Here is a 27,690-nt window from a genome sequence, read left to right as displayed (position 1 = left end):
AGTCGGTCATTTTGCAAAAATGTCTCTCATTAGCAAACACCTTTCCAGTTTTCACAATATGCAGAGAAAGGTCAGTGAAAACAGAGAGATATACATTTTTATTCCCATAGAAAACAGTGTTACTTTTACATTTTAAACCTTACGAGAACATGTGGCCCTTCAAATCACAGAGGACTGATTTAGTTACCAGGATGATAAATCACAGAGGACTGATTTAGTTACCAGGATGATAAATCACAGAGGACTGATTTAGTTACCAGGATCATAAATCACAGAGGACTGATTTAGTTACCAGGATGATAAATCACAGAGGACTGATTTAGTTACCAGGATCATAAATCACAGAGGACTGATTTAGTTACCAGGATGATAAATCACAGAGGACTGATTTAGTTACCAGGATCATAAATCACAGAGGACTGATTTAGTTACCAGGATGATAAATCACAGAGGACTGATTTAGTTACCAGGATGATAAATCACAGAGGACTGATTTAGTTAACAGGATGATAAATCACAGAGGACTGATTTAGTTACCAGGATGATAAATCCCAGAGGACTGATTTAGTTACCAGGATGATAAATCACAGAGGACTGATTAAGTTACCAGGATGATAAATCCCAGAGGACTGATTTAGTTACCAGGATGATAAATCACAGAGGACTGATTTAGTTACCAGGATGATAAATCCCAGAGGACTGATATAGTTACCAGGATGATAAATCACAGAGGACTGATTTAGTTACCAGGATGATAAATCCCAGAGGACTGATTTAGTTACCAGGATGATAAATCCCAGAGGACTGATTTAGTTTCCAGGATGATAAATCACAGAGGACTGATATTTTTTTAATTACCTAGGTAGTTAAACTGATAAGAAGGATTGCTTGGAGGTTGCAATCACAAGGAAAAATAAAATGCAAAGTTAATACCAAGTAACCTTCGTACGCCACACCCCATAACCTTTTGCTGTAGCGTGTTGGTCTGTCTAATCATCTACTGAATGCTGAACGTTCATAAGTAGACTGACTACATACTGTATGTGTATCCACTTCTAAAGTAGTGGAACATGCATTCAAGTCCAAATAGGCCTGGTAACCTGGTAACCTGGTCTGTTGGTTGCTCTTGCCAACTCCGTTCCTGTCATTGCCATGACAATGATTTGGTATGACGCCATAAACAGACTGGCACTCAGACTAAGTCCCTGGCGGTAGAACCAGTAAAGGCATCTTCATCATAATCGACCCACAAAAGCTGACGTTAGTAAACCACATTAGATGATATAGGGAAACAAATGAAACCCTTTTTTAATAATGGAATAAAAAAATAAAACACATTGAAATAATTGCCTTCCTACCGTCTGAATGCAGTAGGATACAGATACTATACATGCACTATTTATTTTACACTCTTGCCATTCACAAATGTATCTGTCAATCACTACACACTTAGAATTAGTGGTGACTCGAGGAACCCTGGAGTTCCTCAAGAACCTATGCATATCCCAAAGCTGGAATAGTTTCCGCTTTATTACTGTATGTAATCAGCCATGTTCATATTATTAGAATATGTAATATGCATAAATATTCAAGGAACATTTTTAAATTGCAGTGTACAAACTTAACATGAACAGGAATGACATTTACGCTAACGGGTGACCAAAAATAACTATCTGAAAGCCATGCCTCCAATAAGCCACGCCTTCAATCTGATAGGCTGCCACCTCTACAAGATATAATTAAAAAGGTTTAAAAAAAGAACTACCATCACAAAAAGGATCCGGTTTGAATCTTTACGCGGGAGTTCCTCGACGACCCTTTTCAGAGGGGTTTCTCGACGACCCTTTTCAGAGGGGTTTCTCGACGACCCTTTTCTGAGGGGTTTCTCGACGACCCTTTTCAGAGGAGTTCCTCAACGACCCTTTTCAGAGGAGTTCCTCAACGACCCTTTTCAGAGGGGTTTCTCGACGACACTTTTCTGAGGGGTTCCTCGAGGAACCTTCAAATGTAAACGTTCCGCCGGTGTGGCAAACCAAAAGGTTCTTCCAGACACCTTTACTTTTAAGAGTGTATAAATGACCTGTCATTCAGGCCCCACCGTTCTAGCAACAACAAAAAAAATTGGTGGGGGATGCCTGTTTTGCATGTTATTTTGGCATTAATACGTGTCACATATCAGTTTTCAAACAATGTAAAAAAACAAAACAATTGAGTTAATAAAGCCGCATACAAACATGGTCTCTTTTTTGTTTTCTTGAGTAAGGCAGCTCCAAAATGCAGGTGTTTCAGTGGTTTCTATGGTGGTGGGGCAGCCAGCGGAAAATACAGAGCGTAGGGGTTGGTAATGTTCTCTAGTTGCGCTGTGATTGGCTCAGTGTTCTGTCACTCATGGGGACACTACGTCACCACCAAATCTAAGGGTAGAGCTTGAAAATTCAAGCCCCTTGGGTGTTGCCATAGAGTTACATTAGAAGTGTCCATCCAAGAAGGCTCAAGGTCATTGGCCACAGATAAAATTACGTCAAATCACGTTATATCTAAAGCAGCTTTGATTGGACTGATCATGTCAACATCATACTTTCAAAATCTTAGCTAGCAGTCATCATCATGAATCAAGTTAACAATCTACTGGCAAATCCTTTTTAATCCTTTTCATATGAAGAGAAATAATGAAGAGAAATTATAGATAAAATGTACTGGTGCTCATCGGCCATTGGACATAAACATTACACAAGTTGGAAATCGCAAATTCAACAATGACTGGTTTAGAAGGAATCAGTGACTAACTGCAATCATTGCAAAGCAATCACTAGCCTGCTATTCAGTGGAGTGGCTGTGTGGTCCCAAGTCTGGGTTTAAGGGTCTCTTTTCCAAGCTTAAAAGGATAAACATTCCACATTGACCATGCTGTCAATCCAGCATGACTTCTGCCGTGCTCAAAACAACTGGAAACTCAGAACTGGGAAATTGGATTTTCAAGACAACTGGGAACTCTGGGAAAAAAACGAGCTCCAACTGTGAAAATTTAAAAAAAAACTGTTTTGAATGGTCATCCAACTCGGAATTGCAAGTCGGGAACTCAGGCCTATTTCTAGAGCTCCGACCTGAAGATCACTGACGTAATCATGATTCAAACTTGTTTTTTTTCTCCCAGAGTTCCCAGTTGTCTTGAAAACACCATAAATCCAGAGAATACCAGACTTTGATGACCTAGTTTGATGACAAAATTTGCCCACGAAGGACCATCGCACCACATTCCTGTTCAAGTGAGCACAGCACAACAAGGTGAGTCCAAAAATGTATTGTACGCTGCTTCATAAATGATGTAATATGCCAGGGAGATATGTGTACTGTAGCTAAGAAAGTAATACTAAGTGTATGTTGTGTAGTTAGCTGTTAGTAGCCCATGTCCCTCACCCTAATTTGGCCTATTTTCAGCTCTTCATTTTGCCTTCTGTTCTGACTTGGTGGTTCCCATGTAGCATTTAGTCTGTCTTAAAGAAATGTCATCATCGAATATTGTAAGAGCTTTCATTGTCTGCTTATACGCCACCTTTATTTATCCTATGGTTCTGACTTCAGGTACAGGGAGAATACTGTAAGAACTTCTGAATTCTGTCGCTGTACATTTCTAAAGTGCTGAACAAATAGTTATATTGACTACGTCCGTCCTAGCTCGCTCATTAATGTCTTATTCGAAATTACGGATTGCCTCTTATCCGCTCGTCGTCCCCTTATGCCTTAGTTTGTACATCTCAATTGTCAGTAGAAACTACATTTGTTTAAGCAAGTCAGCCATATCAGCGATGTTTTTTTAAAAGGCAGTAAATGAGGCTGAATGAACTGTTTCGCTGCCAGACAAGGCTCCGCTGATAGCCAGGTGTAGCAGTGGTAAGGTGTTGGGACTCTGCTGTTGGGACTCTGCTGTTGGGACTCTGCTGTTGGGACTCTGCTGTTGGGAAGGCTTTATATAGGCCCTAACAGTGTGTGGGAATCGCTTGTCACCGTTATAGTGCAATTAATGTCTTGTTTAGTGTTGTGTTGTGTAGTGGCTTTGCTGGAATGCATCTAAAACATGTTTTTTTTTGTTTGCCCCACCAAGATTTACACGCTAAAATCACCACTGATAATGATTGGGGATTTAAATTAGTGAAGCAAGGACTGCATTTGAATTTTTCCCACTTGTTCCCTTTGTAAAAAAAACTAAAAATGTATGGCTCCATTGGGATTGACTGTAAAGTAATGTCATTAAAATGATATGAATGGCAGTGAAACAGTATAAAATGACACAAGTTCCCCTCAGGGGAAAAATGTAGTAATTTCATTCTATTCTAATTAACGATTTTGAAATGGGCCACTGAAACTCATTACTTCTCACAAAGTTAATTATGTTATAACACCCCCCCCCCCCCCCCCACCCCCCCCAACTGGTGTCCATAGAGACACTTTTGAGCCCTAATGGCTGGCTAGTAGCATCGGAGGTCATTCAGGTTCAATAACACTGAAGGAAACCGACATCCACCCGTAGATATTGTATGTCAATGTGAGGTACTGTTTCACCAGACACTTAGCAGCACCCGTGGCTCATCACTTTAACAACAATATTGTAAATAGCATCTACTCTGTAACTTTTGGTCCCTGAACCTTGAAGGGTAGGGTGGGGAGGGAGGGAGGGAGGGAGGGAAGGGCTGGGGAGGGGAGGGAGGGAAGGAGGGAGGGAAGGGGAAGGAGGGGAGGGAGGGAAGGAGGGTAGGTAGGTAGGGACAGGAGGGGAGGGAGGGAGGGAGGGAGGGAAGGGTAGGGTAGGGTGGGGAGGGAGGGAAGGGGTGGGTAGGGAAGGAGGGAAGGGGGAGGTAGGGTGGGGAGGGAGGGAGGGAAGGGGTGGGTAGGGAAGGAGGGAGGGAGGGAGGGAGGGAGGGAGGGAGGGAGGGAGGGAGGGAGGGAGGGAGGGAGGGAGGGAAGGAAGGGTAGGGTGGGGAGGAAGGAAGGAAGGAGGGTAGGTTGTTTGAAAGAACAGCTTCTCTATAGATAGAGGTCAGAGGAGAGCAGCTGGAGAGGAGAGATGGAGCTAGCTCTGCTATCTGAAGTTAGCCTAGCATACCTAGCTAGCTGCACTCACAGGTGCTCTGGGTGACTCTGTAGACAGGAGATCATTTCCTGTACCGGCTTGCCCTCGAAACAGATCTGATACACTGCCACAAACAGAGGGAACCTGGGAAAGACACAACAGAATGACAGTTAAAATGGAAAGATACAACCACCCCCCTCTCTCTCTCCCATCATTAGATCAAGTCTGGGCTCATGGCCGGGACCACAGGGTAATACAGGTGGAATGGGTGACAGACTACATTTGGCTAGGTACTGTATCTGGATCGACCAGAGAGAGAGAGAGGAAGACAGAAAGGGACTCACTTATCCACCAGTCCCTTCTGTTTGAGGATGTGGTAGACTTCAGCTGAGGTAGCAGGACCCTGGAGCTTCTGTCCATTCAACATCTCCTGCTCCAGGACCTCAATAGTCTAGCAGGGAGACAAATACATGACATTACCATGTATCTGTGTAGGAGTTAGGCCTATACTGTTTACACTGCCATGGGGTGGTGTAACGTTCCCATGGGATGGTGTAACGTTGACATGGGGTGGTGTAACGTTCCCATGGGGTGGTGTAACGTTGACATGGGAGGTGAAAACGTTGCCATGGGGTGGTGTTATGTTGCCATGGGGTGGTGTAACGTTGACATGGGAGGTGAAAACGTTGCCATGGGGTGGTGTTATGTTGCCATGGGGTGGTGTAACGTTGACATGGGGTGGTGTAACGTTGCCATGGGGTGGTGTAACGTTGCCATGGGGTGGTGTAACGTTGACATGGGGTGGTGTAACGTTGACATGGGGTGGTGTAACGTTGCCATGGGGTGGTGTAATGTTGCCATGGGGTGGTGTAACGTTGCCATGGGGTGGTGTAACGTTGCCATGGAGTGGTGTAACGTTGACATGGGGTGGTGTAACGTTGCCATGGGGTGGTGTAACGTTGCCATGGGGTGGTGTAACGTTGCCATGGGGTGGTGTAACGTTGACATGGGAGGTGAAAACGTTGCCATGGGGTGGTGTAACGTTGCCATGGGGTGGTGTAACGCTGCCATGGGGTGGTGTAACGTTGCCATGGGGTGGTGTATCGTTGCCATGGGGTGGTGTAACGTTGCCATGGGGTGGTGTAACGTTGACATGGGGTGGTGTAACGTTGCCATTGGGTGGTGTAACGTTGCCATGGGGTGGTGTAACGCTGCCATGGGGCGGTGTAACGTTGCCATGGGGCGGTGTGACGTTGACATGGGGTGGTGTGACGTTGACATGGGGTGGTGTAACGTTGCCATGGGGTGGTGTGACGTTGCCATGGGGTGGTGTAACGTTGACATGGGGTGGTGTAACGTTGCCATGGGGTGGTGTAACGTTGCCATGGGGTGGTGTAACGTTGCCATGGGGTGGTGTAACGTTGCCATGGGGTGGTGTAACGTTGACATGGGGTGGTGTGACGTTGCCATGGGGTGGTGTAACGTTGCCATGGGGTGGTGTAACGTTGCCATGGGGTGGTGTAACGTTGACATGGGATGGTGTAACGTTGACATGGGGTGGTGTAACCTTGCCATGGGGTGGTGTAACGTTGCCATGGGGTGGTGTAACGTTGACATGGGGTGGTGTATCGTTGACATGGGAGGTGAAAACGTTGCCATGGGGTGGTGTAACGTTGCCATGGGGTGGTGTAACGTTGCCATGGGGTGGTGTAACGTTGCCATGGGGTGGTGTAACGTTGCCATGGGGTGGTGTATCGTTGCCATGGGGTGGTGTAACGTTGCCATGGGGTGGTGTAACGTTGCCATGGGGTGGTGTAACGTTGCCATGGGGTGGTGTAACGTTGCCATGGGGTGGTGTTATGTTGCCATGGGGTGGTGTAACGTTGACATGGGGTGGTGTAACGCTGCCATGGGGTGGTGTTATGTTGCCATGGGGTGGTGTAACGTTGCCATGGAGTGGTGTTATGTTGCCATGGGGTGGTGTAACGTTGACATGGGGTGGTGTAACGTTGCCATGGGGTGGTGTAACGTTGCCATGGGGTGGTGTAACGTTGCCATGGGGTGGTGTATCGTTGCCATGGGGTGGTGTATCGTTGCCATGGGGTGGTATAACGTTGCCATGGGGTGGTGTAACGTTGCCATGGGGTGGTGTAACGTTGCCATGGGGTGGTGTAACGTTGCCATGGGGTGGTGTATCGTCGCCATGGGGTGGTGTAACGTTGCCATGGGGTGGTGTAACGTTGCCATGGGGTGGTGTTATGTTGCCATGGGGTGGTGTTATGTTGCCATGGGGTGGTGTATCATTGCCATGGGGTGGTGTAACGTTGCCATGGGGTGGTGTATCGTTTCCATGGGGTGGTGTTATGTTGCCATGGGGTGGTGTATCGTTGCCATGGGGTGGTGTAACGTTGCCATGGGGTGGTGTTATGTTGCCATGGGGTGGTGTTATGTTGCCATGGGGTGGTGTATCGTTGCCATGGGGTGGTGTAACGTTGCCATGGGGTGGTGTATCGTTGCCATGGGGTGGTGTTATGTTGCCATGGGGTGGTGTAACGTTGACATGGGGTGGTGTAACGTTGACATGGGGTGGTGTAACGTTGACATGGGATGGTGTAACGTTGACATGGGGTGGTGTAACGTTGCCATGGGGTGGTGTAACGTTGCCATGGGGTGGTGTAACGTTGCCATGGGGTGGTGTAACGTTGCCATGGGGTGGTGTAACGTTGACATGGGGTGGTGTAACGTTGCCATGGGGTGGTGTAACGTTGCCATGGGGTGGTGTAACGTTGCCATGGGGTGGTGTAACGTTGACATGGGGTGGTGTAACGTTGACATGGGGTGGTGTCCTTACCTTTCCTGTCTTGGCGAAGGCCTCGGCAACGCGCCGGTTGCGTCCTCCATAGCAGGTCGTGATGAGGTCAGCCACGCCGCAGCTCTCCAGGAAGGTTGCAGAGGAGACGACGCCATCTTTACTGAAGAGCTTAGCGAAGGCTATCATCTCCATCAGTCCTAGTCTGATTACCGCTGCCTTGGTGTTGTCCCCACACCTCAGCCCATCACAGAACCCTGCTCCTACTGCTACAATGTTCTGAGGAAGAGAGAAGAAAACATACAGGCAACAGGTTATTACCACAGCCTTACCATTTACCATGCACACACACACTACCATGCACATACACACTACCATGCACACACACACTACCATGCACATACACACTACCATGCACACACACACACTACCATGCACATACACACACTACCATGCACATACACACACACACTACCATGCACATACACACACACACTACCATGCACACACACACACACTACCATGCACATACACACACACTACCATGCACATACACACTACCATGCACATACACACACACACTACCATGCACATACACACACACACTACCATGCACATACACACACACACTACCATGCACATACACACACACACTACCATGCACATACACACACACACTACCATGCACATACACACACACACACACACACTACCATGCACATACACACACACACACACACACACTACCATGCACATACACACTACCATGCACATACACACACACTACCATGCACATACACACACACTACCATGCACACACACACACACACTACCATGCACATACACACACACACACTACCATGCACACACTACCATGCACATACACACACACACTACCATGCACATACACACACACTACCATGCACACACACACACACACACTACCATGCACATACACACACACACTACCATGCACATACACACACACACTACCATGCACATACACACACACACTACCATGCACATACACACACACACTACCATGCACACACACACACACTACCATGCACATACACACACACTACCATGCACATACACACTACCATGCACATACACACACACACTACCATGCACATACACACACACACTACCATGCACATACACACACACACTACCATGCACATACACACACACACTACCATGCACAAACACACACACACTACCATGCACATACACACACACACTACCATGCACATACACACACACACACACACACACTACCATGCACATACACACACACACACACACACACACTACCATGCACATACACACTACCATGCACATACACACACACTACCATGCACATACACACACACACTACCATGCACATACACACACACACTACCATGCACATACACACACACTACCATGCACATACACACACACACACACACACACACACACACACACACACACACACACACACACACACACACACACACACACACACACACACACACACACACACACACACACACACACACACACACCTACCATGCACATACACACACACACTACCATGCACATACACACACACACTACCATGCACATACACACACACACAACCATGCACATACACACACACACACATTACCATGCACATACACACACACACACACACTACCATGCACATACACACACACACACACACACTGGGGCGAGTACTTAAGAGTTACCTTCAGGGCTCCACAGAGCTCTACAGTGTATTAGAGTTACCTTCAGGGCTCCACAGAGCTCTACAGTGTATTAGAGTTACCTTCAGGGCTCCACAGAGCTCTACAGTGTATTAGAGTTACCTTCAGGGCTCCACAGAGCTCTACAGTGTATTAGAGTTACCTTCAGGGCTCCACAGAGCGCTACAGTGTATTAGAGTTACCTACAGGGCTCCACAGAGCTCTACAGTGTATTAGAGTTACCTTCAGGGCTCCACAGAGCTCTACAGTGTATTAGAGTTACCTTCAGGGCTCCACAGAGCTCTACAGTGTATTAGAGTTACCTTCAGGGCTCCACAGAGCTCTACAGTGTATTAGAGTTACCTTCAGGGCTCCACAGAGCTCTACAGTGTATTAGAGTTACCTACAGGGCTCCACAGAGCTCTACAGTGTATTAGAGTTACCTACAGGGCTCCACAGAGCTCTACAGTGTATTAGAGTTACCTACAGGGCTCCACAGAGCTCTACAGTGTATTAGAGTTACCTTCAGGGCTCCACAGAGCTCTACAGTGTATTAGAGTTACCTTCAGGGCTCCACAGAGCTCTACAGTGTCTGCATCGTCCACCACTGTGATCCTGAAGTTAGGAGTCTGCAGGAGCTCCTTGAAGAGCAGGCCGTTCTCCATGATCTTACTGCCTGGTAAAGCAACATGTTTTACATCCAACACATAGACAGCCTATCACTTCATCTCTGTCAAAGCTTATTGTATTAATTACTATCTATCTCATTCCATATAGTTATCAAATAACTTCACAGCTTTCTTCTACATTCCTGTATACAAAATGTCTATGCAATTATATTGATAAGTGATGCTGAGGGTATTCTTACCGATGGTGGTCTCACAGAAGTTCTCTGCTGCCACCTCGTTGGCGATGTTAGCTCCCATCAGAACACTGACGTCGATAGCCATCTTCTCCCTGATTATGTCTGAGATGAGCTTCAGGCCCTCCGGGCCCTCGTCTATTCCCTGTGGGGACAAGACACAGCTACATGCTTCTATAGTGTCTTTCATTCCATTTGTTTTACACGGCAATGTGAGAGAAAATATCTTAGCCTACGCAGGCAGGCAGGCGGGCGGGCGGGCGGGCGGGCGGGCGGGCGGGCGGACGGGCGGGCGGGCGGGCGGGCGGGCGGACGGGCGGGCGGGCGGGCGGGCGGGCGGGCGGGCGGACGGACGGACGGACGGACGGACGGACGGACGGACGGACGGACGGACAGACAGACAGGACACTACAGTAGATCCAGAGTTAACTACTCTACTCCCCCTGATATTAGCCTACTCTCTCCTGCTGATGCTAACTCAATCTGGGACAGGGATGGGAGTACCGAGAGGAGAGCATATCATGTCCCCGCAAACATCACTCTTGAAATATTCAAACATCATAAGCCAGATGTGGGAGTTTAGTTGCCGTGGAGAGAGACAGAACCAGCTGGTGACAGAAACAAACTAGGCCAAGCCAAGGTACTGTGGGTTCGTTTTCTTCCTGAATAACTAGAACTCTGCAGAAGTAGTTGTCACTGACTGAAGACTAGGCATTAATACATTCATTGTCAGTAGAGAGAGAGAGAGAGTAGGCTGAATAAGAGAGAGAAGCCTATTAAATGAATCCCAACACCATAATTGTCTGATTACATTCTTGGAGAACGGGAGGACTATCCTCTCTCAAAAAACAAATGAGCCTGTAGTTAATTATGTAGTAATAGTTTTACAAGCCTCTCCACTAAAATAAAGCTTCTCAGAAAATCCTGTCTTCTTAACCACACAAATCCCTCTTTACAAAGGCCCTGCTCTGGCCCAATCCAGAGGTTTAATACAAGGCCCTGCTCTGGCCCAATCCAGAGGTTTAATACAAGGCCCTGCTCTGTCCCAATCCAGAGGTTTAAAACAAGGCCATGCTCAGGCCCAATCCAGAGGTTTAATACAAGGCCCTGCTCTGGCCCAATCCAGAGGTTTAATACAAGGCCCTGCTCTGTCCCAATCCAGAGGTTTAATACAAGGCCCTGCTCTGGCCCAATCCAGAGGTTTAATACAAGGCCCTGCTCTGGCCCAATCCAGAGGTTTAATACAAGGCCCTGCTCTGGCCCAATCCAGAGGTTTAATACAAGGCCCTGCTCTGGCCCAATCCAGAGGTTTAATACAAGGCCCTGCTCTGTCCCAATCCAGAGGTTTAATACAAGGCCCTGCTCTGTCCCAATCCAGAGGTTTAATACAAGGCCCTGCTCTGGCCCAATCCAGAGGTTTAATACAAGGCCCTGCTCTGGCCCAATCCAGAGGTTTAATACAAGGCCCTGCTCTGTCCCAATTCAGAGGTTTAATACAAGGCCCTGCTCTGGCCCAATCCAGAGGTTTAATACAAGGCCCTGCTCTGGCCCAATCCAGAGGTTTAATACAAGGCCCTGCTCTGTCCCAATCCAGAGGTTTAATACAAGGCCCCGCTCTGGCCCAATCCAGAGGTTAAATACAAGGCCCTGCTCTGGCCCAATCCAGAGGTTTAATACAAGGCCCTGCTCTGGCCCAATCCAGAGGTTTAATACAAGGCCCTGCTCTGGCCCAATCCAGAGGTTTAATACAAGGCCCTGCTCTGGCCCAATCCAGAGGTTTAATACAAGGCCCTGCTCTGTCCCAATCCAGAGGTTTAATACAAGGCCCTGCTCTGTCCCAATCCAGAGGTTTAATACAAGGCCCTGCTCTGGCCCAATCCAGAGGTTTAATACAAGGCCCTGCTCTGGCCCAATCCTGAGGTTTAATACAAGGCCCTGCTCTGGCCCAATCCAGAGGTTTAATACAAGGCCCTGCTCTGTCCCAATCCAGAGGTTTAATACAAGGCCCTGCTCTGGCCCAATCCAGAGGTTTAATACAAGGCCCTGCTCTAGCCCAATCCTGAGGTTTAATACAAGGCCCTGCTCTGGCCCAATCCAGAGGTTTAATACAAGGCCCCGCTCTGGCCCAATCCAGAGGTTTAATACAAGGCCCCGCTCTGTCCCAATCCTGAGGTTTAATACAAGGCCCTGCTCTGGCCCAATCCAGAGGTTTAATACAAGGCCCTGCTCTGGCCCAATCCAGAGGTTTAATACAAGGCCCAGCTCTGGCCCAATCCAGAGGTTTAATACAAGGCCCTGCTCTGGCCCAATCCTGAGGTTTAATACAAGGCCCTGCTCTGGCCCAATCCAGAGGTTTAATACAAGGCCCTGCTCTGGCCCAATCCAGAGGTTTAATACAAGGCCTTGCTCTGGCCCAATCCAGAGGTTTAATACAAGGCCTTGCTCTGGCCCAATCCAGAGGTTTAATACAAGGCCACGCTCTGGCCCAATCCTGAGGTTTAATACAAGGCCCTGCTCTGGCCCAATCCTGAGGTTTAATACAAGGCCCTGCTCTGGCCCAATCCAGAGGTTTAATACAAGGCCCTGCTCTGGCCCAATCCAGAGGTTTAATACAAGGCCTTGCTCTGGCCCAATCCAGAGGTTTAATACAAGGCCTTGCTCTGGCCCAATCCTGAGGTTTAATACAAGGCCCAGCTCTGGCCCAATCCTGAGGTTTAATACAAGGCCCTGCTCTGGCCCAATCCAGAGGTTTAATACAAGGCCCTGCTCTGGCCCAATCCAGAGGTTTAATACAAGGCCCTGCTCTGGCCCAATCCAGAGGTTTAATACAAGGCCTTGCTCTGGCCCAATCCAGAGGTTTAATACAAGGCCCTGCTCTGGCCCAATCCAGAGGTTTAATACAAGGCCCTTCTCTGGCCCAATCCAGAGGTTTAATACAAGGCCCCGCTCTGGCCCAACCCAGAGGTTTAATACAAGGCCCCGCTCTGGCCCAATCCAGAGGTTTAATACAAGGCCCTGCTCTGGCCCAATCCAGAGGTTTAATACAAGGCCCCGCTCTGGCCCAATCCAGAGGTTTAATACAAGGCCCTGCTCTGGCCCAATCCAGAGGTTTAATACAAGGCCCTGCTCTGGCCCAATCCAGAGGTTTAATACAAGGCCCCGCTCTGGCCCAATCCAGAGGTTTAATACAAGGCCCTGCTCTGGCCCAATCCAGAGGTTTAATACAAGGCCTCGCTCTGGCCCAATCCAGAGGTTTAATACAAGGCGCCGCTCTGGCCCAATCCAGAGGTTTAATACAGAAAGGGGAGAGAGAACCCTGATACAGTTATAAAGCTGTTCTAACTACATCATCTGATTTAAAAGATGGTTCTTTTTAACTACATAAATGTATGACAGATCTAGGTAGACCATGGCAGAGAGACCATATGCACCATTAGATAAATAAGCTCTTGTGGACAGACTACGTAAACATTCAGCATCTAACCAAATTACACAAGACTTTACTTTCCTGGTTAATCAAGATATTTTTAAATAGAACAACAGGTCATTAAACCCATTGGGTAGGTATATGGTATATGGCTACATCTGTCTGTATGTTTTTCTACCCTGCTGTCACTGAGTTCAGGACAGGTAGTGTTTCCTACCCTGCTGTCACTGAGGTCAGGACAGGTAGTGTTTTCTACCCTGCTGTCACTGAGTTCAGGACAGGTAGTGTTTTCTACCCTGCTGTCACTGAGGTCAGGACAGGTAGTGTTTTCTACCCTGCTGTCACTGAGGTCAGGACAGGTAGTGTTTACCTACCCTGCTGTCACTGAGGTCAGGACAGGTAGTGTTTTCTACCCTGCTGTCACTGAGTTCAGGACAGGTAGTGTTTATACCCTGCTGTCACTGAGGTCAGGACAGGTAGTGTTTTATACCCTGCTGTCACTGAGGTCAGGACAGGTAGTGTTTCCTACCCTGCTGTCACTGAGGTCAGGACAGGTAGTGTTTTCTACCCTGCTGTCACTGAGGTCAGGACAGGTAGTGTTTATACCCTGCTGTCACTGAGGTCAGGACAGGTAGTGTTTTCTACCCTGCTGTCACTGAGGTCAGGACAGGTAGTGTTTTCTACCATGCTGTCACTGAGGTCAGGACAGGTTGTGTTTTCTACCCTGCTGTCACTGAGGTCAGGACAGGTAGTGTTTTCTACCCTGCTGTCACTGAGGTCAGGACAGGTAGTGGTTTCTACCCTGCTGTCACTGAGGTCAGGACAGGTAGTGTTTTCTACCCTGCTGTCACTGAGGTCAGGACAGGTAGTGTTTACCTACCCTGCTGTCACTGAGGTCAGGACAGGTAGTGTTTTCTACCCTGCTGTCACTGAGTTCAGGACAAGTAGTGTTTATACCCTGCTGTCACTGAGGTCAGGACAGGTAGTGTTTTCTACCCTGCTGTCACTGAGGTCAGGACAGGTAGTGTTTTTCTACCCTGCTGTCACTGAGGTCAGGACAGGTAGTGTTTCTACCCTGCTGTCACTGAGGTCAGGACAGGTAGTGTTTTCTACCCTGCTGTCACTGAGTTCAGGACAGGTAGTGTTTTCTACCCTGCTGTCACTGAGGTCAGGACAGGTCGTGTTTCTACCCTGCTGTCACTGAGGTCAGGACAGGTAGTGTTTTCTACCCTGCTGTCACTGAGGTCAGGACAGGTAGTGTTTCCTACCCTGCTGTCACTGAGGTCAGGACAGGTAGTGTTTACTACCCTGCTGTCACTGAGGTCAGGACAGGTAGTGGTTTCTACCCTGCTGTCACTGAGGTCAGGACAGGTAGTGTTTTCTACCCTGCTGTCACTGAGGTCAGGACAGGTAATGTTTTGTCTACCCTGCTGTCACTGAGTTCAGGACAGGTAGTGTTTTCTACCCTGCAGTCACTGAGGTCAGGACAGGTAGTGTTTTTCTACCCTGCTGTCACTGAGGTCAGGACAGGTAGTGTTTCTACCCTGCTGTCACTGTGGTCAGGACAGGTAGTGTTTTCTACCCTGCTGTCACTGAGGTCAGGACAGGTAGTGTTTCTACCCTGCTGTCACTGTGGTCAGGACAGGTAGTGTTTCTACCCTGCTGTCACTGAGGTCAGGACAGGTAGTGTTTCTACCCTGCTGTCACTGAGGTCAGGACAGGCAGACTGGACAGGGCTCCATATAGCCTTGTGAGGAGGAGAACACTGAGAAATGAGAGGGCTCCATATAGCCTTGTGAGGAGGAGAACACTGAGAAATGAGAGGGCTCCATATAGCCTTGTGAGCCCTTATGTGTTTTAGGTTGGAGAGTAAACATAAGAGTAGGACGTTGGGCGGCGTGAAACTCTTACCTTAATGAGTGTGATTCCCCTGGCCTGGGAGGAGACACATCCCACCATCTCATCACACAGCTTCCTGATGAACTGGTGAGGAACCACGAACACTAGGAGGTCAGCCCCCTCAGCAGCATCCTGGAGCTGGGGTACCGCCACCTGTTGAGAGGGGGGGGGGGGGGGGGGGGGGGGTGAGAGAGAGGGAAGGAGGGTGAGAGGGGGGGTGAGAGAGAGAGGGAAGGAGGGTGAGAGAGGGGAGTGAGAGAGAGAGGGAAGGAGGGTGAGAGAGGGGAGTGAGAGAGAGAGGGAAGGAGGGTGAGAAAGTGGGGGGGGTGAGAGAGAGAGGGAAGGAGGGTGAGAGAGCAGGGGGAGGGCGGAGAGAGAGGGGGGGGGGTTGGTGATTGTGTAAACTACAAGCATTCAGTCTTTGTTTAAACTCATTTCTGTTCAGAAAGTCCTCTCACCACATTGTCAGGTAGTTTGTATCCAGGCAGGTACTTGACATTCTCATGGTCTGTGTTGATGATGTCTGTGAGATTCCTGCCGTTCACGTTCTCCTCAAACACCCACATCTTGACCGTGGTGGCAAAACGCTGCAGGGTCTGAGCATTACTGCCGATTATCCTGGCAATGGCTGAACCCCTGTAGGGAAGAAGAATCATTTATGTACATTACACTTCTCTACAATATACCATTTACCATCATCCTGTGGCAAGAGACAATAGCAAAAAACGATCAAAATTATTATCATAACTGTTCACCATTATTTTAGAATGGATAACCTATAATATTCTGCCTTGTCCTTTGTCAAGAATTTGCTCATGTCATAAACATTATCCTTAAAACATTATCGTACAGAAATGCATTGTAGTCGCCTCAACATAAGTGGATTGAAACCCCCACGTTGCTCTCTGCTCATGTTCTCCTTGACAATATCTACAATGTAACGTCGATGTTATCCAATGGAGCCGCGCTCGCCTCTGCGCCAGAGAGAGAGATACCTACACGGTAAGAGACAGACACTAATGCTGCTCTAGCTAGCCAACTGGCCCAGTAACATCTATCTTACCATCTCTAGAGGTTGCACGGCATGTTGCCTGTCATCGATAGGAGCAACAGTGATCATTGACAGTGACTGAACTCACCAGTTTCCAGAGCCGACAATACACACTTTCAGAGGCGACGCCATTGGAGATGTTTCCTATATGCTTCCGGAGAAGAAACTGTTCAAAATGTATTGATTTCGAAGATATAGGTAACTAGTGACAGATGATATGTGGAGTGGATTTATGGAGAGGAGACAAGAGAGAGCCGCTACGCTACTACAGACTGGACTACTGTAAATGACATCACCAAGGAGATGCCGCACTGGAGGATTCTGGGATTTCGAGTTTTTTTATGTTTGTTACAATTAGCAGGTAGAAGTTTATTATCCTATTTCATCTGATGTCTGTCCCCTGATAAATTGCAAGACAATTGTTGCAATGTTTACTAATGTCTCTTTTCTGGAAGAAATTCAAGAAGAATATTAATTGAATAGCCTTACATTTTCATATCAAATAGGTTAAATGACATCGTCCTATTTTGAACCTATTCGAAATGAAATATTGAATGTCCCACACATCATGCATGTACGTTGGGATCCTTGTGTGTGGTGAATAAACTGTGGTGAATCCGTGTGTTCTCAGCGATGATGTATATAACTCTGTATTCTAGAGGTACACCAGTGTCGTGGTTGGCTGGCAGTCAAAGGGAGTGACCATCCCGGGATTTCCAGTAGAAAAAACGCAGAAACGTCAGAGCCACACACACCAACACCGCAGCAAGACACGGAATACCCCTATTCTCTCCTCTTGTTCTCTCCTCTTCTCCTCTCTCTTCTTCTCTCAGCAGAAGACAGTACAGGGTCCATATTCTCCAAGAAGCGGCACTAACGGAGAATGTGGTTATCACCCTGTTCTGGAATCTCCACTGCATTCAATCTTCTTATCGTTCGGTTTTACACCTTCTAAAACAAGATAATCATTTTATCGTTAGACTAAATCTCAACTATGGACAAGCACCCAGGCTCCAACACGATCAACCCCGCATCCTGCCATGGGAATCCCGCCGCACAGAGGTTGGACGGAGGAGGTGGCGGTCCGTGTCCGCACAGCCTGAGCTCAGAGGCAGGCACCGCAGGCAGCCGTGGTGGGGTGTCCGGGGACAGCGGGTCTACTCCGCATCAAACCCGCAAGCGGCGCCTGGAGGGGGTCCTCAATAAATACACCAACCTGCTACAGGGATGGCAGAACAGGTACAGTAGTCTGTCTATTCAGGGGTCTAGCTCTGGTCCAGGGACGCACACTAACACAGTGGAACAGAGCTAGTTTTACAGGGGTTCTTAACTGAGTTTGGTGCCATTGTTGATCAGTTGTGTCTGGTGGAAAGTCATCTCATTTCACATATATATATCTTTTTAATCTCATTTAATCTCATCTATTCACAACAAGTTCGGTTCGATATTAAATATTAATATTATCTATTTAATTTTCACCTATTGTTTTTCGTATCTTATCATATGTATTGATAACAGAAGTTACAAAAAAAGGGGTCAGATCACATTCGCGGTAATAGATCAGCTGATTGATTATGATGTCATAGGATTTTTCCATTGGACGGACTGAACCTGATTGATTATGATGTCATAGGATTTTTCCATTGGACGGACTGAACCGGGAGGCGCGTCGCTTTGCGTTGCTGCACGAAAAGGCATTTTCTGTCCTGTTGCCATGTTTACTAGAACACAGTTGTTGTTGGCAGCAACACAAGTGATGACCATTAACATAATATATAAATACTGTTTTTTATGTTCTATTGTGCTCTGTTCTAGTCTATAGTTGAGTGAATTATTTGTTAAGTGGTCATACTGCCTTCCATCATGAAAGCAGACCTTGGGTTCATAGAGATAAGGCGTTCAGATAGGAAGGTTAATAAATACTTGAACAGGAACAGTGGAAGGGTTGTTTTGGACTGATTTCATTTCCAGAGCCAGATGGTCCCAGGCTGTGGGAAAGCTCCAGGGTGATTGGTTGACAGTCTGTGATGGGGGACAACAGACTGTATTTCACTGCCCTTTACATTTCTATTACTGAACTTGGCTCATTCAGAGTGAATAGACCTTTTTACACTTGTCCAGTAGACCTATCTACCAACACACAGCCCTATTCCCTACATAGTGCACTACTTTAGACCAGAGCCCTAGTCCCTATATAGTGCACTACTTTAGACCAGAGCCCTATTCCCTTCATAGTGCACTACTTTAGACCAGAGCCCTAGTCCCTATATAGTGCACTACTTTAGACCAGAGCCCTATTCCCTACATAGTGCACTACTTTAGACCAGGGCCCTATTCCCTACATAGTGCACTACTTTAGACCAGGGCCCTATTCCCTTCATAGTGCACTACTTTAGACCAGAGCCCTAGTCCCTACACAGTGCACTACTTTAGACCAGAGCCCTATTCCCTTCATAGTGCACTACTTTAGACCAGAGCCCTAGTCCCTATATAGTGCACTACTTTAGACCAGAGCCCTATTCCCTACATAGTGCACTACTTTAGACCAGGGCCCTATTCCCTACATAGTGCACTACTTTAGACCAGGGCCCTATTCCCTTCATAGTGCACTACTTTAGACCAGAGCCCTAGTCCCTATATAGTGCACTACTTTAGACCAGAGCCCTATTCCCTTCATAGTGCACTACTTTAGACCAGGGCCCTATTCCCTACATAGTGCACTACTTTAGACCAGAGCCCTAGTCCCTATATAGTGCACTACTTTAGACCAGAGCCCTATTCCCTTCATAGTGCACTACTTTAGACCAGAGCCCTAGTCCCTATATAGTGCACTACTTTAGACCAGAGCCCTATTCCCTACATAGTGCACTACTTTAGACCAGGGCCCTATTCCCTACATAGTGCACTACTTTAGACCAGGGCCCTATTCCCTTCATAGTGCACTACTTTAGACCAGAGCCCTAGTCCCTATATAGTGCACTACTTTAGACCAGAGCCCTATTCCCTTCATAGTGCACTACTTTAGACCAGAGCCCTAGTCCCTATATAGTGCACTACTTTAGACCAGAGCCCTATTCCCTACATAGTGCACTACTTTAGACCAGGGCCCTATTCCCTACATAGTGCACTACTTTAGACCAGGGCCCTATTCCCTTCATAGTGCACTACTTTAGACCAGAGCCCTAGTCCCTACACAGTGCACTACTTTAGACCAGAGTCCTATTCCCTACATAGTGCACTACTTTAGACCAGAGCCCTATTCCCTACATAGTGCACTACTTTAGACCAGAGTCCTATGGCCCTGACTACATTATGCAGGTAATGGAGTTCCATTTGGGACAGAGCCACACTGTTGTTTTGGATTAGGTGTGGTGGGTGGATGGTGGGATCTGAATGAAAATCAATGACGGAAAGCCCCTCTCCCATTTCTGGCACGCTGCGTGTGTGTGTGTGTGTGTGTGTGTGTGTGTGTGTGTGTGTGTGTGTGTGTGTGTGTGTGTGTGTGTGTGCACTGTGTGTTTAGATCGATAGGGAAAGCAGCCAGTCTTGTAATGAGCTCTGATCACAGTGTTCTATTGGTTACTGATTGATTCAAATTAAAATTCAAGCTGCTTTATTGGCATGAAAAACATTGTGTCAATATTGCCAAAGCCACAATGTATACAATATACATGGTAATAAAATTATAAACAATAACAAATAATAATATAAAATGGCAGTAAATAATAATAATACAAAATTATATACAAAAATAATAACAATAAAATGGTAACAGTCAATAGTAGAATGTAATGTAATAAATATAAAAATATAAATATGGAAAATGAAACTATAACTAACTTATAACTAAATAACGGTCATCTTCACCATTACATCAGTACTACAACTACCATCATCATCATTACCACTACTACCACCACCACCATCACTAAACTGCTATCATTACCATTACCACCCATACCACTACTACTACTACTACTACTACTACTACTACTACTACCACCACCATCACTAAACCGCTATCATTACCATTACTACCCATACCACTACTACTACTACTACTACTACTACTACTACTACCACCACCATCACTAAACCGCTATCATTACCATTACTACCCATACCACTACTACTACTACTACTACTACTACTACTACTACTACCACCACCATCACTAAACTGTTATCATTACCATTACTACCCATACCACTACTACTACCACCACCACCATCACTAAACTGTTATCATTACCATTACTACCCACACCACTACTACTACTACCACCACCATCACTAAACCGCTATCATTACCATTACTACCCATACCACTACTACTACTACTACTACTACTACTACTACCACCACCACCATCACTAAACCGCTATCATTACCATTACTACCCATACCACTACTACTACTACTACTACTACTACTACTACTACTACTACCACCATCACTAAACTGCTATCATTACCATTACTACCCATACCACTACTACTACCACCACCATCACTAAACCGCTATCATTACCATTACTACCCATACCACTACTACTACTACTACTACTACTACTACTACTACCACCATCACTAAACTGTTATCATTACCATTACTACCCATACCACTACTACTACTACTACTACTACTACTACTACTACCACCATCACTAAACTGCTATTATTACCATTACTACCCATACCACTACTACTACTACTACTACTACTACTACCACCATCACTAAACTGTTATCATTACCATTACTACCCATACCACTACTACTACTACTACTACTACTACTACTACTACCACCATCACTAAACTGTTATCTTTACCATTACTACCCATACCACTACTACTACTACTACTACTACTACCATCACCATCACTAAACTGTTATCATTACCATTACTACCCATACCACTACTACCACCACCACCACCACTAAACTGTTATCATTACCATTACTACTGTCATGACTGTCCTGATCAGGTCAGGGTACAGGAGACCACCACCCTACAGATTATCTCCCAAAACCCCAACAGAGGAGGAGAGATCTAGGGGTCTGAAGATGTGGGGGGTTTTATGACACCTCACGCCCATAATAAACCTTAGGCCACAGAGAAATTCCTTTGTCCTCTGGAGAACTGGCCTCAGAACATTAAACATGCAATAAAGGGACTTTGGAACAATGGTTTCCGTCAGCCACAATGGTGGTCATGACGAGAGGTGGAATATGAAAATGTATGTAACTTTTGTATTGTTATTAAAGGTTAAGAGATGACGTTATTATGAAAACATTGTACCTTTAAGAGTTTTCCCAGTATATGCCTGATGTTTATACATTGTACGTTGTGTGGAAAATATCCAAATCAAAGAGAATGTTTTGGTAAAGATGAGATGTGAAGGTAGTGTCTAAAATAGGATTTTAGTCAAATCTAGGCCTTGCCCCTTAACTTGGTCCGCCCAGAGAATTGCCCTAAAGGCGGTTACGCCCACTTCTGACCCGAGGGTATAAGACAGGAGAGTGAAGAATTAACATAGGAGACTAATTGACCCCAAGCTGCAGCGAAGGTCTAACAAAGTCAACGAACCCCAAAATGAAACACAAGGTTGAAGACAAAGAAATCTTTTTCTACACGAGCTACGGACGAGTAGCTGTGTCTAAGCGGGTGAATTCAAGCCGAACCACCCAGCCTCCACTCTCCATTGAATCGTGGTATCTACACCGTTCGAGTCCGAAGCTGTGAGCTCTGAGCTACAGAGCTGTCTGTCCTCAGAAGACCCCTTTCAGATCAAGGGCGAGGGATCAGACCCCTAAGCCAAGAAGGACACTGACATCGTGAGGACAACCAGAGAGCTGCGCCGGAGAAGTGCGTCATTGAGAAGCCTGAACGACACACGCGGAGCTTCCCTTCTGAGACCTCCAACACGTAATTACATCATTATATTCTGACCCATAAGAGCGGCAGTTCGGGGCAAAGCTAGGTTTAAATAAGCATAGCTGACAAATGAACCCAAATGTATATTTCTCTCGTGTACTTTCTTGGTTTCTCTCTCTTTTAAATCCCCATTTTGGGTAACACGTTCCATAGTGTGTTGGCCCGTTATACTAAGTCCTAATCAATAGCTAGACTGTGTTTTGTGTATGTGTATTTTTATCATCATTTTAGCTTGCTAGTAAATAAATAATCAACTAAGATTGGTGTGGTAAACTCATTGGTGGGACCCGGGTCCGTGCAGATTCCCGGATTATGCGACGTTCAGAATGAGACTGTAGAGGAAATTGATTAATTTAGCGACTGTTGTAAAATCGATATTCTGATATCCTTTGAGTTAATTTGGGAAATAGAAACTCAATCAAAATAATGTTCCCATGGCGCCCCAGGTTGATGAGTTAATAATTGCTTGATTCATTGCTTAATTCATTTAATCACGCAATTATAAACCGTTAATCATTCGATGAGCAACAGTCGTCACATTAACTAATACAACGTCACGACACTACCCATACCACTACTACCACCACCATCACTAAACTGCTATCATTACCATTACTACCATACCACTACTACTACTACTACTACTACTACTACTACTACTACCACCACCATCACTAAACTGCTATCATTACCATTACTACCATACCACTACTACTACTACTACTACTACTACTACTACTACCATCACCATCACTAAACTGTTATCATTACCATTACTACCATACCACTACTACTACTACTACTACTACTACTACTACTACTACTACCACCATCACTAAACTGTTATCATTACCATTACTACCCATACCACTACTACTACTACTACTACTACTACCACCACCACCATCACTAAACTGTTATCATTACCATTACTACCATACCACTACTACTACTACTACTACTACTACTACTACTACCACCATCACTAAACTGTTATCATTACCATTACTACCCATACCACTACTACTACTACTACTACTACTACTACTACTACCACCACCATCACTAAACTGCTATCATTACCATTACTACCATACCACTACTACTACTACTACTACTACTACCACTACTTCCACCACCATCACTAAACTGTTATCATTACCATTACTACCCATACCACCACTACCACCACCATCACTAAACTGTTAACATTACCATTACTACCCTTACTACTACCACTACTACCATCACCATCACTAAACTGCTATCTTTACCATTACTACCCATACCACTACCACTACTACCACCACCATCACTAAACTGTTATCATTACCATTACTACCCATACCACCACTACTACTACTACTACTACTACTACCACCACCACCATCACTAAACTGCTATCATTACCATTACTACCCATACCACTACTACTACTACTACTACTACTACTACCACCACCACCATCACTAAACTGCTATCATTACCATTACTACCCATACCACTACTACTACTACTACTACTACTACTACCACCACCACCATCACTAAACTGCTATCATTACCATTACTACCCATACCACTACTACTACTACTACTACTACTACTACCACCACCACCATCACTAAACTGCTATCATTACCATTACTACCCATACACCTACTACTACTACTACTACTACTACTACTACTACCACCACCACCATCACTAAACTGTTATCATTACCATTACTACCCATACCACTACTACTACCACCACCATCACTAAACTGCTATCATTACCATTACTACCCATACCACTACCACTACTACCACCATCACTAAACTGTTATCATTACCATTACTACCCATACCACCACTACCACCACCATCACTAAACTGTTATCATTACCATTACTACCCATACCACCACTACCACCACCATCACTAAACTGTTATCATTACCATTACTACCCATACCACCACTACCACCACCATCACTAAACTGTTATCATTACCATTACTACCCATACCACTACTACTACTACTACTACTACTACTACTACTACCACCACCACCATCACTAAACTGCTATCATTACCATTACTACCCATACCACTACTACTACTACCACCACCATCACTAAACTGCTATCATTACCATTACTACCCATACCACTACTATTTGGAATGATAAACAACAATAATAATAGTAATAACAATAATATTAATAACAATAATATTAATAATAAGTAAGTTACTGCTTACTATGCAGATGTTATTATTCAGTGTCCCTCAGGCTATGGCAGGAAAATACATATTTGGCTGCAAGAGGAGCCATTGCTCCTTCGCCCATGAGTATTTTTACTTTTTCCTCTGGGTTTAATAAGTTCAAATTTGGAATAAATGTAGTCATTTCTGTGAATAATGAATCTCTTTGTGAGGAATATTTATCACAGTAAAGGAGAAAGATTCACTCTGTCTGTCTTTCGCCCTCTCTCTCTTTCTTTCTCTTTCTCCTCCCTCTCCCTCTCCCTCTTTCTCCTCCCCCCTCTCCCTCTCTCTCTCTCTCTTTCTCCATCTCTCTCTCTCCATGTGTTTGCATGTGTTTCGTTAGTGTGATAAATATGTGATATGGGGAGAATTCCAGGAAATTCTGCACTCCTGACAACCACATGGTTGTTACATTTGTAACAATATGAACATTCTAGTCTGGGTCATAACCAAGGACCGGTACACCGGTATTCAGACTGCTTTTAACACAATGCCAGAGAAATACCTGAGTACCTGGCTGCACGAGTTCTACAATTAGATCAGCTGTTTGACTCTCCAGGTCTGCTTCCTGCGCCTGCTGTGCTCTATTCAAACTGCTCTTTGAACTTTTAATGATGTCTTTCCCTATGTGAATGTTTGGCTCACTTTGCTCAGTTCTCAACTGAAACGTAAGAAGTGAAATGTGATACTGATTGCATGTGATAGATAGTGAAAGCAACTCTGACATTCTCCTGTCTCAATATTGCACACTGTTTTCTGTTTTCATTGTATTTGTCTTCGGGGGGCAGAGAGGCAGCGCAGCCAAGAAACTGTTTGATAAAGCATATCTGACATTTATATCTCAGCACAGTAATTGCAACATTGTGGTTTCAATCCTGTCAGAAAGGCTTTATGTGTTGTGACCAGAAGGTTTGACAGAAGAGGAGCTTGTGAATTGGAATGATTTCCAATAGTTTAGACGTATTGACCTGCCAGCTTCTTCAGTATATGTTGCTGTGTTATGACTTGTTTACTGAACCATACCTGCTGTTCCCATGAATCCCCCTCTAATCAGGCATACAATGTCTGGTGATATACTGTTATTGCCAGTATAAAGGAAAGAAACAGTGAGTCAGTCTAGTTGAATGGAACAGAAGTACATCACAGTACCTGAGCTCTTCTGGGAAGTGGAACAGAAGGTCATCACAGTACCTGAGCTCTTCTGGGAAGTGGAACAGAGGTACATCACAGTACCTGCTCTTCTGGGAAGTGGAACAGAAGGTCATCACAGTACCAGCTCTTCTGGGAAGTGGAACAGAGGTACATCACAGTCCCCGCTCTTCTGGGAAGTTGAACAGAAGTACATCACAGTACCTGCTCTTCTGGGAAGTGGAACAGAAGTACATCACAGTACCTGCTCTTCTGGGAACCGGAACAGAAGTACATCACAGTACCTGCTCTTCTGGGAAGTGGAACAGAAGTACATCACAGTACCCGCTCTTCTGGGAAGTGGAACAGAAGTACATCACAGTCCCCGCTCTTCTGGGAAGTTGAACAGAAGTACATCACAGTACCTGCTCTTCTGGGAAGTGGAACAGAAGTACATCACAGTACCTGCTCTTCTGGGAACCGGAACAGAAGTACATCACAGTACCTGCTCTTCTGGGAAGTGGAACAGAAGTACATCACAGTACCCGCTCTTCTGGGAAGTGGAACAGAAGTACATCAGAGTCCCCGCTCTTCTGGGAAGTGGAACAGAAGTACATCACAGTCCCCGCTCTTCTGGGAAGTGGAACAGAAGTACATCACAGTCCCCGCTCTTCTGGGAAGTGGAACAGAAGTACATCACAGTACCTGCTCTTCTGGGAAGTGGAACAGAAGTACATCACAGTACCTGCTCTTCTGGGAAGTGGAACAGAAATCACAACAAGTGTTGCAACATGTGTTTTTCTTTATTCATGTTTTGATAATTAATTTGGATTTCTGATACACACTCTTACTCCGACAACGCCACACAAATCAGAATCTGGTCATCTGGAGTTGATGGGATGAGCAGCGGGTCCTCCAGAGCAGACCTCCTCCTCCTCCTCATGCATATACAGCACCACACATACACAGAATTGTACTTGGACAAGTCTGCCATAGCGCCCTCTGTACTGGGCCACTCTAGTTCTGTGCTAATCAGAAGGGATGTGAGATATAGAGCTCTCTGTAGCCAAACCCAGTGGAGGTGCATCTGCCTCTGTCTGTCAGACTCTGACGTGAGAGTGGTTTTTGTACATGGCAGGATACATTAGTTCAGAATGAACTGTCTCTCTCTCTCTCTCTCTCTCTCTCTCTCTGTCTCTCTCTCTCTCTCTGCTCTCTCTCTCTCTCTCTCTCTCTCTCTCTCTCTCCTCTCTCTCTCTCTCTCTCTCTCTCTCTCTCTCTCTCTCTCTCTCTCTCTCTCCTCTCTCTCTCTGTCTCTCTCTCTCTCTCTGTCTCTCTCTCTCTCCTCTGTGTCTCTCTCTCTCTCTCTCTCTCTCTCTCTCTCTCTCTCTCTCTCTCTCTCTCTCTCTCTCTCCCCCCACACAGTAGATACTACTCCATTATAATACATTAACGTGGTTATAACCCTAATGTCACAGTAGATACTACTCCATTATAATACATTAACGTGGTTATAACCCTAATG

The 27,690-nt window shown here is 45.8% G+C and overlaps 2 protein-coding genes across 2 annotated transcripts in view; one reads left to right on the top strand and one right to left on the bottom strand.

The window, feature by feature from the left end:
• Positions 1 to 79: 79 nt before the first annotated feature.
• Positions 80 to 17,143, bottom strand: LOC123727366 (glycerol-3-phosphate dehydrogenase 1-like protein). The gene is made up of 8 exons (XM_045696437.2): positions 16,938 to 17,143; positions 16,257 to 16,434; positions 15,811 to 15,951; positions 10,479 to 10,617; positions 10,174 to 10,286; positions 7,920 to 8,156; positions 5,413 to 5,519; positions 80 to 5,212 (listed from the first exon to the last, which is right to left on the bottom strand). The coding sequence occupies exons 1-8, from the start codon at positions 16,979 to 16,981 to the stop codon at positions 5,116 to 5,118; spliced, it is 1,056 nt and encodes a 351-aa protein (XP_045552393.1). The 5' UTR covers positions 16,982 to 17,143; the 3' UTR covers positions 80 to 5,115.
• Positions 17,144 to 17,584: 441 nt separating this feature from the next.
• Positions 17,585 to 27,690, top strand: part of LOC106590999 (oxysterol-binding protein-related protein 10) — a 133,099-nt gene continuing 122,993 nt past the window's right edge. Inside the window, exon 1 of the mRNA XM_082968530.1 lies at positions 17,585 to 18,088. Coding sequence (XP_082824656.1) covers positions 17,844 to 18,088 — 245 coding nt within the window. The 5' untranslated portion in view covers positions 17,585 to 17,843. The remainder of the gene's footprint in view (positions 18,089 to 27,690) is intronic.

This window comes from Salmo salar, chromosome 02, assembly GCF_965601325.2.
Source record: "Salmo salar chromosome 02, fSalSal1, whole genome shotgun sequence".
NCBI classification, from domain to species: Eukaryota; Metazoa; Chordata; class Actinopteri; order Salmoniformes; family Salmonidae; genus Salmo; species Salmo salar.
Note: the sequence above shows the minus strand (reverse complement) of the source record. Positions and strands in the feature narration are given on the sequence as shown.

Bases quoted from the DNA above. Each gene is read 5' to 3' on its own strand.
- LOC123727366 (XM_045696437.2), bottom strand. From the start codon at position 16,981: ATGGCGTCGCCTCTGAAAGTGTGTATTGTCGGCTCTGGAAACTG. The intron at 15,952-16,256 runs GTGAGAGGACTT...CCCTCTCAACAG, and splicing joins ACAAACTACCTGACAATGTG to GTGGCGGTACCCCAGCTCCA. The intron at 10,287-10,478 runs GTAAGAATACCC...TTGCTTTACCAG, and splicing joins CTTCTGTGAGACCACCATCG to GCAGTAAGATCATGGAGAAC.